Below are 19,449 nucleotides of genomic sequence, written 5' to 3'. Positions count from 1 at the left end.
ACTAGTCTCAAGGAGTCTTACAGTTAAGCACGTAGAGAGATGTAGAGTGAGGAACAAGGTAGAACTGCCTCAGATAGCTGTACTAACACAGGTGTGTTGTCCTCCACCAAGCTGCATCAACATGCCTGAAGGTGAGAAGAGAAATTCACTCCGTTTCATCCAGTTCTTGGACTACCCACATAAGAAAGCTGCCATTTTAGGTTGTAATTTAAGTGTGATTTAAGAGCAAAAAAGCTAAAATGACACTAATTTGGGGGGTTTCAGAATAAGAACATTTTCTTTCAATGAAATACAAGTTGCCAAGATTACCAATTTCCTATCTGCACAGTTCTTAAGACTTTTCTCCTAGAATTTGAAGCAAAATCACAAATTAATTTCAGAAAATCCCCAAGACACCTGCTCAAAGGTAACTTTCTATTGCTATAGCCTGAACCAATGAGAGGTGAATGTTTGAGAATTAAGATGAGATGAAAATTCATTTGGGAATTAACAGTCTGTAAGGAGTCTGTGTCCTTGGCAGGGCATTTTCAGGATCTCCTTTGAGTGGAAGCAGGTTTAAAATAAATCCATTTTCCCAAAATAGTTGTGATTGAAAGTGTTATTAGCCATAACAAATGTTAGTGCTGACAGGAGAATGGCCTGTTAGGGGCCTTTGGTGAAACAGTCAAGTGAAAGTCATATTTCACATTTTTGCAAGCATTTTCCTGTGATTTACAGAATATTTGTGAAACATTACTTGCAAGGCATATGATTGATATTGAGAGAACTGCTAGTGTGTAGGGGGAATCTGTATTTCACAGAGACTGTTTGCATGAAATTTACAGTCCCATAAAGTGCTCCTCTGTCCTCAACAGAGATCTAGTTAAAAGAACTTTACAGTCTGAAACATCCCAAAATTGATTCTAAATTAATGTTTCCATATTTATGTTTTAGATGCTGGTGGTGTACTCTATCCCATTTTTATTAGAAAGCAGCAATAACCCCAATAACCCTCACTATTCAGAAACCAACCTCTGGACGTGAGGATTTTAGTGATACAAAGTGCTTGCTTATGATTCAATGGCAAAGAAAAAGGAGTTTGAAAAAATGATCATATGGGGCTTCTGAGGATACAATGGCATCAGTACCTGGGTATAATAACATAATCCGCTGACATAGTAGTCTTCATGCCAGCATTGCAAAGTACCCTAAAATGTGTATAATTACTCTTATCACGACCATTTTACATATGAGAACATACAGAGAGAAGTTAGTTGACTTGCCCCAGTCATTTATCAGTGGCAATATCAGCACATAACTCCTGTTTGTTGGCTTCAAACTCTGCTCTTGCCAGTGCTGTGCTGCCACCCCTGTGACTGGACCTAATAATCAAAACAAGCCTGAGTCAGGTAAGTGCTTTTTTTCCCCCAAGAAAAGCACAAGTGATTTAGGAACTAACTCTGGCAATTCAGCAGTTCTTTATATCCTGAGTGTTGCTAAATCACCAGATTGAGGCCAAAGAGTGTGCTGGTGCTGCAAGTGCTAACCCAGTCCAAGTGTGACATGCAGCCTTGGTCTTGTGGAACGGACAGGGCGTGACAGTGATTTGGAGTTACCTTTGCACCTTGCAACATCAAGGTTGTGCCCAGCACGAGGCACAAGTTGGAGCTTCTGTTTCCCTGGCAGGTTTCACCCTCCCCTAGCATACCCCAATCCCACACAACCCACCTCCCCTTTCCCAGGCACCCCGATGCCCTCTACCCCATCCCAGTCAACCCAGGGTCCTACTTGCCCCTCAATCACCCACATGTCCAACCTCCCACCTTTGTCACCAACGTTAATCCCAGCCATGACGCTGACCCCAGTCCCTGCATCCCCCTTACCCCCATCCAGCCCCTGCCCTGACCCCTACATCCATCCCAGCCCCTAGTTCCCTCCATCCTAACACCCCATTCCAGCCCCCACACCCTGACCCCAATGCCCACCTCAGCTCAATAGTCCCACCCAGCCTGATCCACCACAGCCCCAAGCCCTGTGTTCCCCCACACCCTGACTCCAAAACCCACCACTGGCCCTACAGTTCCCCCGCAGACCACCACCCCTATCCACAGAATCACAGAATGGTTGAGGTTGGAAGGCACCTCTGGAGATCATCTAGTCCAACCCTCCTGCTCAAGCAGGGTCACCTAGAGCACGTTGCACAGGACCGTGTCCAGACTAGTGAACATCTCCAAGGATGGAGACTCCACAGCCTCTCCGGGCAACCTGTTCCAGTGTTCTGTTACCCTCAGAGTAAACAAGCTTTTCCTTTGGTCCAGACGGAACTGCCTGCATTTCAGTTTGTGCCCGTTGCCTCTTGTCTTGTCACTGTGAATCACTGAAAAGCGTCTGGCCCCATCCTCTTTACGCCCTCCCAGCTCCTACAATACCCCCCTGAGCCCAAAGCCCAACCCAGCCCCCATGTCCTCCCTGACTCCAACCCTCAACCCTGTCCCCATGCCCCCCGGCCCCAGTGCCCACCCCAGGCCCTACAGTCCCCTCCCACATCCTGACCCCAGCACCCAGCTTAGGCCCTACAATCCCCCCCCCCGCCCCATGCTCACCCCAGCCCCCATGAGCCCCCACGTCTGTCTCCCCCTGACCCCAACAGCACCTCAGCCCCTACGTTCCCCCTCCCCCTGACCCTAACGCCCACCCAGCCCCCATGTCCCCCCATCCTGACCCCAACCCCCACCCCGGCCGCCATGTCCCCCTACCCCCGACTCCCTCTCACCTTCCCGGCAGGGGGCGGATACCCTGCAGCGTGACTGACACCGCCGCTGAGCCAATCGCCACCCGCCTCTACTCCCCCGGCCCAATGGGTGAGCCAGCTTCGCGCCTAGTGGGCGTGGCGCCGGCACCGGGGCGGTTGCTAAGGGCGCGTTGCTAGGGAAGCCGGAGGCGGAGAGTGGAGGGGAGGGGGAGGTGAGTGAGGCGAGGCGGGCGCCTCTCTCTCGCATTGGCTGGGGGAGGCTCGGGGGGTGGAGCTTCCGGTGGGGAGAGCGGAAGCGCCGGGGAGGTGTGAGGCGAGAGCGGGCGGCGATGGGGAGCCGCGGGCTGGCGGCGGCGGTGGAGCTGGCGGCGGGTGCGGCCGCGGGACCCCGGGGGCGGGAGTGGCGGGGGGGTCTTGAAGGAGGAGGGGCCGGGCTTGGGGGACCGTGAGGGAAGGGAGGGACCCGGGCCTGGGGGACTCCCAATGTCAGGGGGCCCTGGGGGACCCCAGAGGAAAGGGGGGGACCAGGCCTGGGGGACCCCTGAGGGTAGAGGAGGGGGGTGCTGGGCCTGGGGCCCCCCGTGCCAGGAGGGTCTGGGGGACCCTTGAGTGTAGAGGGGGGAAACTGGACCTTGGGGACCTCCAGTGACAGGAGGGTCTGGGGAGCCCTTGAGGGGAGAGGAGGGGGAGGTTCGGGCCTGGGGGAGCCCCAGTGTCCATCTTACGATTCGTTTCAGAGAGCAGCACGGAGCCTGCAGATGGTCAGCCTGTGGTGATCCTTCTAGGTTGGGCAGGCTGTCAGGACAAATACCTAGCCAAATACAGTGCAATGTACAGTCAGAAGGTGAGTAGCTTATTTATATCTTCATAACACTGTCATACATCTCTCTGAGAAACTGTCTCTTTTCTGCATGTTGGTAAGATCACTCTGAAGCCTCTCTCACTCCAAAGAGTCAGTGGGAGTAAGTGGTGAGTTCTCGTCATTGAAAGCTGTTTGTGTCTATGAGCTGCTTAGCCGGTATTATCTAAGCAGTTGCTGAGGTCATCTTTGTGTGTGCAACTGAGAGACAAAAATACTTCCTCAGAGGAACACTTTCTGTTTCTGTGTGAATCACTGGAGTATTTTAAGACTTTTAAAACTGTGAGATTATTAATGAATCACACAAACTGTGGGTTCTTTTTGGCCAAAAACCCCATGCATTTGCTGCTTGCTAATAGGCAATAGCACAGACCTGGCAAGGCCAGTCTGGAGACTGAGAGCACATCAGCATCTGTCATTCCCTCAGCTTTTCCTTTCTGTTGAGATAGTTCATCTACATGTTGTATTCCAAATTCATTTTATTCTTTCTGAGAAACAATCATCCTATGATACTAATAGCTGGTCATTAGCAACTCTTTGTGTTTGGACTAAAAAGGTCTGTCCAATTGCTAGTTCCCTAAGTTACGATATGTTCCTTTCTGATACTGTGATTTACCAGAATGATCTCAGCTTGTGGTGTTGGGACCCAGTTAAATGTTAGACGTTTTATTTTTGTGAAAATGCCAGAATCTTCTTTCTACCAAATCTGTTTCAGCCATGGGTGGCAAAGCTTCTACATTAACAAGTGTATTGTTAATATGTAATCCAGTGCAAGAGTCACTAATTGGCTTGCTCTAGTGAAGAATTAATTGTTAAGAGATTGTTATGACTAAGAGATGCTGCTGATCGGATGAGGAGCATATTACATGGCAGCATGCCAACTTTTGTGAAATACTTTCCTATCAGAAGGATGATGGGAATGGAGAGAAGGGGTTTTCTTAGGCCCTTAATGAGGAAGTGGCTGCAGCCTTGGCAAGATGATATACAAACCTTTGATTTAAGAACTGGAACTTGATATGCTCTGTTCTTCCTAGCTCACTGTTCAGGGAGCTCTGGGAGGGAGGGTGGTCTTGGCACCTTTGCCTTACAGTGGTCAGTGCATAATGGCAGTGAATTCAGGGTGGTATGAAACTCCTTCAGAGTTTCTTCCTTGGTATGAAACTCATTTAGAAACTTCTTTGAGGTCCTATTTCCCAATCTATACCTAAATGTAAGATCTTAACTGTAAAGGCAAATTGCATAGGCCTTCTGACTCTTGGAACCAGTTCTTTTTCACTTGCACAACTAAAGTGTTTCAGAAAGGATTACAAAATCATGCCAGTGCTTATTGTGGGCAAGCCTTAGAGATGGCTGCAAATGGGTAATACCAAAGGACAGGAAGAAGTTCCTCTTCCTTGTATTTGTTTCACCGTCATGAATTAGATGTGCATCAGGGTAAGTCCTTCTTCCCAAAATGGCCTTTACTGAAGGTTCGTGAGTTGGAGAGAGGGCCTGTTTTCTGTTCTTGGGTGAAGATTAACACTCATAACAGTGTGGGTGGTAATGTCCTTAGAGGCTGTGCCGGTTAGCATAAGACTTGGAAGGATCTTAGATGTCATGAAATCCAGGCGCTCTGCTATTGCAAAAACCCTTTTATAATACTGTGTGCTATTACGAATATTACAATCCTATTCATATTGGTGCTTTGCTACTAAAGAGCTTCTCATGGTCCTGTGGCTTCTGTCGGAAACCTGACCCAAATCTTCATGTTTTCTCTCCTAATGCTTGTATACTCTGTGTAATTTACAGCACAGCCCAAATTGGAGGTCTCTGTCTGTTCTTCTTAGGGGTGCACCATCATCCGCTACACAGCTCCATGGAGGATGATATTCTTCTCGGAGTCTTTTGGCGTCAGATCCCTCCAGACCCCAGCTAGGAGACTCCTGGAGCTGCTCTTCGACTACAGCATCGAAAATAGACCTGTTCTGTTTCACGTTTTCAGCAATGGTGGGGTCATGCTGTACCGCTATGTCCTTGAGGCACTCCACACACAGCAGCCATTCAAGAGCCTCAAAGTAGTGGGCACCATTTTTGATAGTGCCCCTGGCAGAAGAAACTTGAGAGGAGGCCTTCGTGCCTTGGGAACTGTCTTGGTATCTACTAACGTGCTGCTCAAGTATTTCCTCTTGTTCAGTTTTGCCACTACAGCTGTCGTGATGCGGATCATCCTGTACCCATTGACCCGCTTCATCCATGAGAGCCATTACGATGCCCTGCTGAAAGCACCCTCGCGATGGCCTGAGCTTTACCTCTATTCCCGAGCTGATGCAATCATCGACGCCAGTGAAGTTGAGCGCATGGCTGACGCCCGGCAGCGGCTTGGTGTCTCTGTGAAAGCTGTAGACTTTTCAGACTCTGCTCACGTCAGCCATATGCGGGCATATCCCACCTATTACAGCAACCTCTGTATGACTTTCCTGTCAGACTGTGTCAGGGGCTCACCTCGTTAGTGGTGTAACGACCTTCTCTGTATGCCTCTGCTTTGCTCAGACTCTATGGGAAATGTCATCCCCTTGCCTCTCTATTTTTGAAGTGAGGAAAGCAGAGGCTTTCTCTGTTCTCAGCTTTTTTTCACCAGATGAACGTCTGAAAGCCTCCAGGCCGGCCTTTAGGCCAGCCAGGTCATAGCAGCAAGTAGATCTGGGCTAATTCTAAGTACTGAAGGTGAAATCCTAGCTTTACATGCTTTACTGAGGTGTCGTAGACCAGAATTTCACCTGGGATGTTATTTGTTTCTTCCTATCCCGTGTTGTTCTCTGCTTTCCATGCTGTGTCCTTGTCCCTGATGTCTAAATGTGCATGTTCTGTTGACTTGTACTGATTCTAACATTACAGCTCTTCAGTGTATTTGTTTTTTCTCTGTGCTATTTCTTTCACCTTGTAGTGAGCAAACAGAAGCAGCTCTGCAGAATTTCCCTCTTCTCTCAGCGCGTTGCAACTATTGTTGCAGTTGTTGTTGGAGAGCAGGCCCAGGAGCCAAATGTAAGATCTGGAAAAGGCTTGTGCATGGAAATATGACCAGACTGCCATCTGGTTTCATTAAAGAGCGTAGATAGCACAGCCAAAGCACTGATTCCCTTGCCCTGGGAGGGGGCTCAAATGTTTGTGATAACTTTTGTGTTCTTCAACCAAAAGATCTGGTTAATCTTTTTATTTCTCTTCCTTTTTCTTTCCTGTGTTCTCCTGAGTAGTTTTACTTTCCTGGAGAAATGCTCATTTATTATTGCATGTCGTGGAGCAGCCTAGATTGTGGATCTGGAAATGCAGGGAAACTGGCAGAGCTGTAACCCCAAAGACCTCCGAAATAGAGAAATGGAATTGGAGAGAAAAATGGAACTGTCTCTTGGAGCTATGATTTATACTGGGTGTTTCTTAAATCACTTCCAGTGAGCTAGCCCACAAATAACCATGAAATTCAATGTTTTTCCCCATAATGTTCTCTTCAGATGATCAGTCTTTGCTCTCTGTGCAGCGTGTACTTGTAATTCAAAGAAATGATTTCATTCTACCCAGTGAAAAAGTAGCTCATCGCACTGCCTTTCCGCCATGTTTGGTCTTGGGGTTTGTGATTTGTTTTTGGGAGAGACGGGGATGAACTCGGAGGCAGAGCCTGCTAATAATGTATTTCCTCTGTGTCACAGCATTGCAAACTAATTACAAATGTGGTGGGCATTTTTAGCCAACTTTAAGTTCTTACTCTGAGATTGGCAGGAACAGGCCCTGGAGAGGCATGGTATAGGCCTCTCTGAACAGCAAGGGGCTGCCCTTGCGAGGTGGGAACATGAAAAGCCCAAGGATTTTTATGGGTGTTTGCTGCCTGCACTTGACTCGCCTGCCCTTGGGGTGCTGTCATCCACAATTACAAGGCACTTGCTGTTCTGAATGGAAACACAGATCTCTTGGGAAGCGCTAAAATTATTTCTAAGTTTAAAACATGAACCCCAACACCTCACACAAAAGACAACACAGGATGAGTTGTGGTCTGTGGCTAGAGCACCTGTTTTTAGCAGAATAATGTGGCAACACTTACTTAAAACTAAGAATAACCCCATGTTGGGCATGCTTTTAAAGGGTGGATTGGAGTGTATAGGATATGTGAGAATTGGCTGAAAAGGGGCTGACTGCTTGGTTCGTTTTTGATTATTAAGTAAAAACTGTCTCCAAGCAAGGGAGCCCTTGCTGCTTGGGGCACAGTTTTGTGTAGGTGTAATCTTTGAGTTTCGACTTCCACGGTGAAGATCAGCTCTGCGGGCTACCCTGTGGTAAGAGAGCCTTCGATACGCTGTTTTTTGTAAAGAAATTTTTGTTTCTAGGATTTGGACTTCTGAAATCCAGACATGGTCCCCTATCCCAGAAAGTCCATCAGAGATCTTTCAGGTTTTTAAACCTAAATCTGGCTTGTGCTGTCAGTGCCATAACTGCTAAGCTATGATCTGTTTGCTTGCCTTCCTGGAGAGCTGTGCTGTATCTTTCTTTTGAGCATCCAGCCTGTTTGTGGGACTGTGAAAATTCTTAGGGAGCAGAGGTGATAAAGGTTATTTAACTAGCACTTGCCCTCATGCTGGTTTCTACGGGTTCAGTATTTATAGAACACTTAAACACTTCATAATATATGCCTCTGAATTAATACAGTTGTGCTGGACTGGGAATCTGCTGTTGCTGTTTATTGCCTTGGGTGTTGAACTTCTCCACGTGCCTATTTAAGCACTTGGGCTGCTGTGGAGCATGGTTGGCAGGTGTTGGAGCTAAACCCTCTTTCCCTGTGCAACAGGATGGTCAAAATCCCACCGGGAAGAGCCCCACAGTTGTCACCTACACCTTTAACCTCCCCCTTCATCTCCACAACAGGGCTGCCACTCCCTACCTCCTTCTAGCCGTGTCCTCCAACTCCTTGCTTTCCAGTGCCTCAGCGTGTGATGCCTGCCTCCAAGGTCTGGGTCCCTCTGCGTCTTTGCTCCAGTGGGCGTATACCTACGTACAAGCTTCAAAAGCTCCGTGCCCTCATCCCTTTCCACTGGTCCTTGCAGTGTTTATGTGCCTTTGGCACCTCAGCACTGCACTTGGCTGGGGGCAGCTAGACCGGCCCTTGTTTCCAGGCCAGACTGCGTGTTTGCAGCTTACTGGCCTCTTCAGCTCTAGGATCCAGTGTGCTTGGTGCAGCGAGTAGCCCTGCTTTGTGACTGCGGATCAGTCATTCCTCTGATCAGGTCCCTCGGAGCAGGAGCGAGGCTGCGGCATTGCGGTGCTGACAGGGAGCACGTGCCTTCTGGCGGAGCCCTGCATTCAGAGTCGCATGATGTGCTTCACCGTTGTACTGTAGTCCTGCCACCCCAAACTGCTGGTATGACAGTGGGCACCTTTGAAAGAGCTGGAGAGCGCCCGGGTAGCTGAGTTGCACTTCCCTAGGTCACCCTATGCTACGTGAACAGGAATTTATTCACAGGCATTTCCACTATTACAAAAACTACTTAAAATTCAGGGTTAATTCATGTATCCACCTTTCTCAAAGAGCAGTGGGGGGAATCTCTAGCAGGCTAGTGATTTACAGAGGAAGTCATCAGCACCAATCTTCTGGGTGGGTTTAGTTTTCCATATCCCAGCAAGTTTTAATCATGATTATGAGCAGTGTGTTAAATGTATTGTGTGATATATTGCCCTTTTCTTCCCTATACAGCATGTGTGTTTGCCCCCCTTTTTTGCCCTCTGTATTTCTGTTGCTTGTTATTTGAAACAGAAGGTTAATAACTTGGAGCCTGAAGGCGCACAGCCAGGAACTGATCCAAGCTCTACTGGATTTTTAAAAAACAGCCTCTAATCCTTGCTAAACTGTCACAGTTTGGTGCAGCCAGTGTTCCTAGAGAGCTTCAGCCTCAACAAGGAAAGCCAAAGATTGGGATGTCTTGGTAAATCCAAGTAATCTCTGAGACTAAGGGAGGGGCGATGCAGATCAGCACTTTGGGAGAAAACGCAGCACCCCCTGACTTGCTTTGGGGGTAGGGGACAGGATGGGACATTGGCAGTCGCTGTTTTCCTGCCAGCCTGTGGAGCTCTAAGTTCATTTTACTGCAGTCAAACCCTCCAGTGGGGCCCTGCTGAGCTGTGCAGGTGAAATACCAGCTGCAGTGGGAGAGGAAGATGCCCAGGGTTCCCAGGGGCCAGCTGCTGGCATTGCACATTTCCTATCTAGGTTAATTTTGCAAGAGCACAAATTAACCTTTCCTCATGAACAAAAGCCATTTGCGAGTGTTTCCTGCAAGGGAGCTGGCTGCGTGCTCGCTCCCATGCACACTCTTTTCTCCATAGGCACCGGCGATGTTACGGAAAGGCTTACAGAAAGAAAAGGGCTCCTTAATTAGTGGCTGAGGTGGTTGTGGGCCTTGGCTGCAGAGCGTTTAGCCTCCGCTGACAGATGGTGAGAGGACAGCCGCACAGCCAGGGGCCCGGTTTGCGGAGCTGGGGAGGCTGCAGAGGTGCCCTGGGTGGTACCGGGGGCCACGAACCAGCCCAGCCGGGAGTCGGGTTTTAGACCAGTGGGAAGCTTGTGACAAGGGAAGAATCCAAAGCAGGCTGCTGTGCACGCACCTAATAAAGGCTGTCTAAAAATCTCCTGTTGCCTCTTGTATGTTCAGGCAATAAATTGTAAAGACCGAGGCCCTATCTTTGTACATGTTGGCAAGTCACAGGCGTATGCACAAAATGAAAAAGGAGTCGTGGACAAAAGCTCCAAAAATCAGGAATGGAAACAAGCAACTGAACTCCATGTTCTTTTCCCTCAAAAACAAACAGGAGGAGGCGTGAAGCCTGTGTGTGCCATGCAGAGGGGCTGAGGCAGAGGTGGCCTCAGGTGGCTTCCCCGGCGAGTGCCAGCCCCGGCGGCTGCCCTGCGGGTGCTGCGGGTGCGATGCTCCGAAGCAGGCGACGTCTCTCTGCAAGGCTGGGCCGCAAAACCGAGGCTGGGAAGGAGAAGTCGTTCCACGAGGTGGCAGCAGGCCCTCTCTTTCCTCCAGCCCCCGTCCGTGGAGACATTTTAGCCAATTTTTCTGCAGGTTCAGTCATTAGGAAAGAGGAAAAGCTTGTTAAGGCTGGAGGTGGCCCGTGCAAGGAGGCTGTTGGGGGTTAGGGAGGCCGTGTGCGTGGGCAGAGCTGGAAGGGTTTAACGGGAGAGGTATGTCCCTTCGAGGAGGGGTGTGCTCAGCCCTCCCGTGTTGCTGCCGTGTCCTTGGGGCCACTCGTGTCCTTGCGGAGTGCTGCGGCAGCGGTCGTCCCCCTGCGGGTGCCTGGGGCTGCACGTCCCCGGTGGGCACCGATTGCGCTGAAATAACGAGAGTGAGCTGATCTAACTTAGGAGACAAACAGCAAGGGAGCACTGGCGTGGGGGGGCGGGAGGGGAGACCCACTGCATTCGTTGCATCTCCGAGCTGAGGCGCGAGTGGCCGGGCAGCCCGCCGGGACCGTGGCAAAGGCAAGGCTGCTGCAACCGCACCGCTCAGCGGGGGAAAGCCCCACGCCCATGAGCCCGATGGAGCCGAGCACTTGAGGAGGACTTAAAAAGAAGAGAGGGTAAGGAAGTAGATTATATAATGATAGGATTAAAATAACCTCTTGTTTGGGAAGTTGTTAGGCTTCAATCCATGTCCACCTATTAGGAATTAGGAGGAAGGTCTATCCGTATCCTGTTTCTTGCAGCGGCTTTGAAATCGTCTGGTACTGTGGCCTGAGGCAGGTCCTGCACAAGACACCAAGGGTGTGACTCAGCCTAGTGTTTCCTGTGTGCCTGAAAGCATCTCCAGTAAAAAGTCCTAGCTCAAAGCAAGGAAAGGGAAACCAGCAAGAAGACCAAAATAAGATGCCAAGAAGTAGAGCTCGTGAATTAATATAGAATAGCTACCTAGCCTTAGAGCTGCCTGCACAAAAGCTACACTAGATTATGCTTTTCAGCTTTAACTAGAAATTCAAATTGAAATTCTCACTGCGGGAATAGTGGGACCAAATGTGGCCCCACTGGGGACTCTGTGCTGGGACGGGGTTTGTGTGGCCACAGGGTCAACGCTGCAAAGCTCAGCAAGGCTCCTAGGTGCCCTGGCAGGGCCAGCCAGAGATGGCAGGGACCCCCATGGCCCCGGGGATACTATTCCAGTGCCAGTTTTCCAAAGCAGACGCTCTGCGAATGAAAGCCGGGGCCGGAGCCAGAAGCTGGCCGGCAGAGCGCAGTCGTGCGCGGGTCCCCCTGCCCGCATCCCTGCTGCCGCGAGGAGCCCAGGGGCTGCGGCAGGGCTCGCGGCCTCACTCTCTGTGCATGGGACGAGGGGGCCGCCGGTGCCGCCAGCCAAGCCTGGGCAGCGCAGAGGTGTGCACAGCACGTGCCGGACCGTGGCAAGCGCGCAGGGCGGGCAGGCGCCCTCCCAAACCTGGCTGGGCCGGGGTAGGCAGCGCTTCGGCAGCCCCTGACCTCCCCGGGTGATTAATGAGCTGACAATAGGGTATTGATAAGGAATTAACCTTGAGCCCTTCTTGCTTCAGTGTCAATAGAGCAGGAGCCAAGTACACACGTTTGATTGGAAATCTGTGTTTGGCCTCTGCTGCCTCTGCGCGCATCGATGAGCGAGCGCAGGGCGCCCGCGTCGGGGGCCGGCAGCGACGGGCCGGCTGTGATGTGCATGCGAATCGCGCCACCGCTCTCGGGGCTGCCCGGCGCTCCTCGTGTCCCTGCGGGGCCCACGCCGCAGCTGGGGCACGGCACGGCCACCCGGGCACGGCTGCCACCCCTGGACCCGGAGCGTCCTGGGGGTGAGTGGATGCACTGTGGGGCTGGCGCTGACCCCCAGCGGCCCCGCGGCAGGGCGGCTGCAGTGACTGACGGGGGTGCAGGGTGCTGTGGGGCAACAGCAGCTCTCGTGCCACCGATTCGTGGTGAGGGAGACCCGCTTAGGAGGGTATCGGGATGGCCCAGGACTGGGCCACTGGCCCCTGAAGGGCCTGGGCCCATCCTGCCCAGGCCTCCACTCCGAGCAGTTTGTTTAATTAAGTGTTTTGCCTAATGGGATTGCCTCATTTCCATAACAAACTGGCTGGCTGTCATTAGGTGGGCTCCCTCATTCATTACTGTTAATTAGATATGGATCCCCCAGAAGGCGGTGCGGGGTGATGAACGAGGCCCCTGACACACGCTATTACACATTAGCATTTTCTCAATACATTCGATATATCACGGCCCTCCGCTTCCTAAAGATATTTTAAATAAAATATTAGCAGCCTGCTGTGGGGTGGGGGAGAGAGGGGAAGGGAGAGTTTCCAGCCCCTCATCCTGGCCTCAGGCCTCCTCCAGGCCCCCTTCCCCAGCCGGCTGGCCAGGGCCACGGGACGGCGCTGCTTGGCAGGGGCCCGAAAGCGCCGGGTCCTGGAGCCGGGTGATCCCATGAGAGGCTCCGGCTGGGCAGGAGGCGGTTTTGTGTGCTCAAAAAAAAAAAAGTTTTTTGTCCTTTTGGCTGCTGCAAAATGTCACCTGGGAGGAGAAAAAAATCCCACAAAGCGGCCAAACCCCGCCGTCCCCCAGGTGTGTCAAAGCAGTGGAAAGAGGGCCCAGGCGTTCTGGCTGCCCCCCCCCCAGCGCCTGTCCCCGGGGGCACCCAGCCACCGGGGGGGGGTGGGGGGGGGTGGGAAATGCCCCCATCGACCCGTCTGCAAAATGTTTGTAAACCGAAAGCGTCGGCGCCAGCACGGCCTGCCCCGCGCCGGGGCGGGGGCGACCTCCGGCCCCGGGCACCGCTGCGGGAAACCCTACACCGCGCCGGCGGCCCCTAATGCAGGACGTATAGATCCGTTGGGGCTGGGCGCCGCCTGCCCCCCGCGCCGCAGAAGTAATGCAGCCGCTCCGACTTCATTAGCGGGGCGGCGGGCAAACCCGAGCCCCCGCCGCCCCCCAACGGCCCCCGCGGGCGGGCGCAGCGGGCCGGCGGCGGGGCCCAAATCCGCCCTGGGGGCTGCCTGGCTCCATCCTCCGCCCCGCGGCCTGCTCCCCGGCCCTAAATCTGGGCTGCCCCGGCCCGGCGGAGGCCCCCGGCCTCGACGCCGCCGACGGGGCGATTTCGGCGTGCCGGGGCCCAGCCTTGCTCCACGCCGCCGCTGCCAGGAGGTGTCAGCAGCCGCCCGGCCAGCCGCCTCGCCGCGGCCCCCGGCCCCTCGCCGTCGCCTCCCGGCCGCCCCGGGGCGCGGGGCCCCCGCGCTCCCCGCTCCCCGTCCCCTTTCCGGCTCCCGCTGCCCCCAACCCGCCTCCGGGGGCCGGGGCTGCCCTCCCGCCCTGCCTCAGCTTCTGCGCGGGGCAGCGGGGCCGTCGGCTGCAGGTGGCTGCGCTCGGCACGTGAATAAGGATGAGGGCGACGTTTTTTGGGTTTTTTTTTTGTGGGGTTTTTGTTTTTTGTTTTTTGGTGGCCCGATACAGGTTTTATCACAGGGAATTAGCTCCTAGAGCCGCCAGGGCCCTGCGGCTGGCGGGCTGGACGCGGCGTGGCTGCGGTGGCCCCGGGGACACGCTGCCGGGCCCCGCTGCAGCCCCGCGGCCCTGGCGCTGCCTTTGCGGTGCAGCCTGGCAGCGCGAAGGGCGCCGTATATCCCCGGGCCTCGAGGCTGGCTGGTTTACGTCCCCCTTTGCAAAAGGAATAAATAACGGCGCGGCCTGGACGTCTGAGGCAATTAGGAGTTTTAAAATCTTGTTTACTTGCAGAATAAAGTGCTGAGTTCATTGCCCGCCGCGGCTCCCCTTAAATACTTATTTCTGGCAGGAGGCAGCGGCGCAGGCTGCATTTTTATGCCCTGTTGTGGCTCCCAGGTGGTTTTCTTTCCTCTCTCCCCGCTCTGCAATGCCTGGGGGCCCGCGGCCAGCCCGGGCGGAGATGGGTCCCCAGGCCGCCAGCCCTGCCATCGAGGTGACGACATGACGCAGTGAGAAGCAGCCCCCGGGGAAAGCGCCGTCTTTCCCCCCGTCCCGCCGTAGGGCTCCCCTGCACGGGGGCCGCAGAGCTCTTCCTGGCACCACCTGCGCTTCCAGGCACGGAGGAAGAGGAGCTGCTCGGATGCCACGCGCCTGCAAAGGGAAACACAGAGAAGGCAGGAGGGCCCAAGAAGATTTATACTTGTTTAATTAATGTCAAATGTAGTTTACAAACGGGAGTGACAAGTACCTCTTTGTATAATATACACTGACACACAATCATTGACACACCGGAATATCGCTTTGTGCAACTGGGATTCTTTGGGCAAAGATAGGTAACTCTGATTTCATTTTTTTTTCAATGGTTTAAACTCATTACAGAAGAGGGGAAGCAGCTGGTGCCTGTTCCAAAATGCAGCTGGCTCTTGCGGCAGCCAGCAATGAGACGCCTCTCTCCCCAGCCTCCCCCCCAGCCTCCCCCTTGAAAACAGGGGATGGCTTTACAATTAAAAAAAAAACCCAAAAAACAAAAACAAAGAAACAATGACTAGTTACATATGGTTTTACACATACGTACATAGAGCACACGGCTGGTCCACAACATAGGCCAGAAATCCTGGCTCCTGGGGCCTATTTCCAAAGAAGGGCTGGGGCCAGGGGACCTGCCTTCTCCCCCTTTCCAGCTGCCTTTCAAAACGGCCCATGGCACCCTCTCCAAATGCATTTCCGAGACCCCAGCTCCAGTACTCGAAGCACCACAGCCCTGCTTGGGTTGCACTCACAGCCCTGCCGTGCCTCACCACAAACTTATTCCACTTCAAAAACCCAGACCCCAGTTTCGCGTGCCTGCCTTTCCCCTGCATAAGTGCTCCTGGCCTGAGGATTAACCGGCAGCGAGAGCACGGCTGGTTGCAGCCTTTTCCTCTGCTCACAGACTCACCAGGGCAGGCTGGACCCTCCTGCCGTGGCTTGGCATCCTCCGGTTCCTGGGAGCTTTGCAGGAAGGTCCCGGGCTCCTGGGTGCCCCCGAGCAGGGAAGGCTGCAACCGCCACACTGCTAAGAGCTTGGAGACCCGGGAAACCATCAGTTAAGCATTGCAGACTTTTGCCAAGATGATGATAAAATATAGCTCCCTCCTTGGTTTTTTTTTTCCGGGTGCAGTGGGATCCTTCTGAAATCACTCAGGGGGACACTGAGGAAAACAGCTGCTCTCTGGAAAAAGCATCAGGCACATGGCAGAGGAATAGGAATGGCACATGAGACATCCTGCCTCCCAAGCTGTCCTCCTCCTGAAACACCCCAGCACGGCGGAGCTGGGAGCTCAGCTCAAATCTCCTCCCTTAACTGGCCTGTGCTGGCTGATGCTTCGCACCAGGAAATCCAGGAAAGAATACGCACTGCAGTCTCCAAACCATCTTAAAATGCCCCTTGCCCTGCCGCACTGTGCTCCTAGCGGGGGATCTGCTTCAAATGACCCTGTGGGGGCAAGGGGAGATGCATTTCCCCATTCCCGTCTTCCTGCTTCGGGGAGCTGGCACCCTGTGACCGCCCGGAGGCTGCCTGGCACAGCAGGTGCCCAACGGAGCCCCCGGCGCCGGGGCAGGGCTGTGCACAGAACCGCGTGGCCAGGGCACCTGCACACAGGGTGTATGTTCCCCTCAGGAAACAGTCAACATCTCTGTGTCTTAGGTCCTGAAAATAAAAAAAAAACAGGCCAGATGGCAGCTTTGGTTAAGGCTGAGGATACGGGGGATACGGACAAGCACGTGGGACTGCTGCGGACAAAGCTAGGGACGTAGGAACCTGCGGCTCAGGCTGGAAGTGTCCCTGCTTGCCACAGCCCGCTCGCTCTGCCTGGCAAGCTCTGGCCCGCGCGGGCCCAAGGTGGGATGCTGTGGGGAAGAGGAGAAGGGGCTGGCTCGGCTCTTTGCCCGAGTGCCAAAACCTCTTTTCGGCTCTTATGTTAAAAGGCAGGCGCCGGGAGAGCGGGCAGCTACAGGAACCTGGCGCGGGAAGGGCCAGCCCCGCAAGGCTTGTGCGATGTCCGAGCGTCTCTGTGCCGGGAGCGCTGCAGCACGGTGCAGCCAGCATGACGAAGGCAACAGGCCGGGAAAACCTTCTGCAGGGCTGCCCCGTGCTGTCCCACAAGTGACACGGTGCCCTTCGCTTCCCACGGGAAGGGGCTCCGGCCGCTCTGCCTCGGCAGCGCATCCGCAGCCAGGGGGGCAGCTCGGCCCCGGCCAGCAAAGTCCAGCAGGAGGAGAGCGAAGCGAGGCAGGGGCTGGCTGCCGCTCGGCCGGGGGAAGGACGGGCTGCGCGGCCGCGGCCTTAGAGGAGACACAAGCGGGTTAGTCACAGCTTCGAGCAGGGAGTCCCAGCCGGGGGAGAGGGCAGCACTTGGCCAGGCTGTTTCCTTCCGGCTCCTTGCCGTTTGCTCCTTCCCCACCTGGAAAAGGCAAAAGAGGCCAAGCCAGACCTCCTCCCCCTGCCCCGTCCCCCGGCGAGGAGTTAAAAGCCGTGTCTTTCCGGGGATAACGATTCTATTATAAATAGCCCCATTAGCTACAACTAATGACAAAAATCCACCTCCTCTACTCCCCATAAGTTCTGTAAGTTATGGGCAATGCTACAGCCATTACTAAAAGCTGTTAACTTCATATCTGAATGAGGAAATATACACCACAGAACATTAAACCATTTATATTATATATATGTATATATATACTTTTTTAAACTAATGACTTTAATGCCAAAACTTTGCTGAACCAAGAAAAATATGGGTTTAATGTTCTCTGCTCATTTTTTTTCTTCTTTAAAAAAAATACAACCCAAAAAAAAGAAAGGGAAACTTATTAGTATGTAATGTTTGAGTCTATCCCATTTATACACAACATTGTAAACATATATAATCTATATTACATGTGCTTCATTTCTGCCTGGGTGTGGTTTTTTTCTTTAAACCTTTTTTTTTTTATCACTAGAACACCACAAAAAAACAAAACCAAACCAAACCAAAAACCAAAACAACAACAAAAAAAAATAAACAAAAAACTGAACAAAGAACACAAGTTACAGGTTATTTAACATCTTTCTGTCAAGGGTCCCTTCCCCAGTCTCCTGGGGTCAGAGTGGTCAACAACACAGTCCAAAGGAGGGCTCATGAGCCATCCACAATGCAAAGCCATCTCCAGGGAATGGGTCGATGGGGAACACTGGTTTAAAAAAGGGGGCTTCACAACGAAGGGTTTGGTTTTGCCCGCTGCAGATGCTGAAGGAGGTCTCAACACGCGGGACCTGGGAGCCGAGGCTCCCCACTGCTCCTGTATCCTCAAGTCCACATCTGGAGTCTCTGGGTCTTTTTTTTTTTTTTTTTAATTTTAAAACGTCTTTTTTTTGTTGCTGTCGTTCTTTTCCCCCATGGTGTGATGAGCTGAGTTGAGTAGCCGGGTCCCGCCCTCCCGCTGGGTCCTTCACAAGTAGATGCGCCGAAGGTCTCCAGGAGACGTGATGGTGTTACACTGGGGACAGAGCTTCTTGGCACCCTGCAAGCAGCAGATGAGATGAACAGCGTAAGAACAACGCACAGCAAAGAAGGGCAACCCACACGGACCCACCCTCAGCCTGGGATCCCTGCAAGGGCAGCACAGGAGCAGGAAAGCAAGGCCAACCCCTTCCCCTCCACACAGGCCTCTGCGGGCGGCAGGGCAATGCCCTCCCAACAGCAGCCTGGGCTCTGAGAAGGGGCAGCCAAGCCCAGACTCGTTTCTTCTCAGCCCCTGAGCTCCTCATTCCAGTCCAGTAACAGCGGAGAGTCCCCATCACCGGGCCCTGGCATGAGGAGGCCGGGCAGGCTCCCAGCTGAGAGCTGAGGCTCAGGACCGAGACCCTTCACCGAGCTCAGCACCTCTGTGGAGAGGAGTCTCTGTAGATAGATCAGCCTCATCCTGCTGAGCTGTGATCGCCAGCTGCCAGGCAGATCAGCTCCTTTCTGCTCCCCTTGCTCATCGGCACCCCTCAATGAGCCAGTTTGGGTCACTGAACAGGCAGAAAATGAACCCAGCATAGTTTCCAGCTGGGGTGACCGAACAGGCTCATGGTGTGGCTGGACGAACACCAAGAGCTGGCACATGATCAGAGAAGGCCTGTGTGGCCGGGGGGGACTATCCCGTTCAGGGAAGCATGCCGAGGGACTGCCTCAGCCGTCCTGTGAAAGCCCTGGGGCTCCTGGCAGGAAGGAAATCCATGTCCTGTCCCATCCCAGCCCGCCGGTGCTGCCCCAGCTCACAGACCTGCTGCGGAGACAGGTCTGCCTGTTCCGCCAAGGTGAACTGAAACCAGCAAACCCTGAGCCCAGGCGAGGTAACGGGAGGCCGACATGAACACTACATGAAATAAAACAATGGCTGATGTGCCATCTGTCACCGAGCCTGACAGCAAGAGGGTGCTAATAAGCCTCAGAATCAGGGTCAGCCTAAGCCGGTCATCATTAGATTGGCAGATGTGACAGACAGCTGATGGGAAAAATGACAGAAAGATGGCTCTGCTGCGAGGCAGCCTCCTGTCCACAGCACCAGCGGCACAGGAAATTGGGATGCCCTGGCTTTCAACACCAACCGCCACCTCAGCACAACCTGCTGCTGCACAGAACTGAGCGCAGGCACTGTCTGCGCGCCCTGAGTTTTGCTCACGGCTGTGAGACAGGTCTTTCCAGCAGCTAATGCCCAGTGCTCAGCACACAGGAGCAACGTGCCATGTGAGAGCCTGCCAGCTTGCATGGGGCTTGCAGACAGAACTGAAGCAGCTCAGTTCAGTGTTGCTGCTGCTCTCCCCTAATGGGGCTTGTTTCAGCATTTGCAGCAGTGACCACAGCATGTTACAGGACGTGGACTGAG

At 53.3% G+C, this 19,449-nt stretch overlaps 3 protein-coding genes across 5 annotated transcripts in view; 1 reads left to right on the top strand and 2 right to left on the bottom strand.

Moving 5' to 3' along the window:
- RPS8 (ribosomal protein S8) overlaps positions 1–19,449 on the bottom strand; it is a 72,682-nt gene that overhangs the window by 40,444 nt on the left and 12,789 nt on the right. The gene's annotated exons all lie outside the window — the stretch shown is intronic.
- TMEM53 (transmembrane protein 53) lies at positions 3,041–8,271 on the top strand. The gene is made up of 3 exons (XM_067300474.1): positions 3,041–3,103; positions 3,469–3,575; positions 5,417–8,271. Exons 1-3 carry the CDS (start codon positions 3,061–3,063, stop codon positions 6,077–6,079), a joined length of 813 nt encoding a protein of 270 aa, XP_067156575.1. The 5' UTR covers positions 3,041–3,060; the 3' UTR covers positions 6,080–8,271.
- Positions 17,396–19,449, bottom strand: part of RNF220 (ring finger protein 220) — a 238,153-nt gene continuing 236,099 nt past the window's right edge. For all 3 annotated transcript variants that reach the window (XM_067301107.1, XM_067301108.1, XM_067301109.1), the window contains one exon: positions 17,396–18,099. In XM_067301107.1, the coding sequence (XP_067157208.1) occupies positions 18,028–18,099 (72 nt within the window). In that variant the 3' untranslated portion in view covers positions 17,396–18,027. The remainder of the gene's footprint in view (positions 18,100–19,449) is intronic.

This window comes from Apteryx mantelli, chromosome 8 (assembly GCF_036417845.1).
Source record: "Apteryx mantelli isolate bAptMan1 chromosome 8, bAptMan1.hap1, whole genome shotgun sequence".
In the NCBI taxonomy this organism is placed as follows: Eukaryota; Metazoa; Chordata; class Aves; order Apterygiformes; family Apterygidae; genus Apteryx; species Apteryx mantelli.
This window is presented reverse-complemented; position numbering and strand designations above follow the sequence as displayed.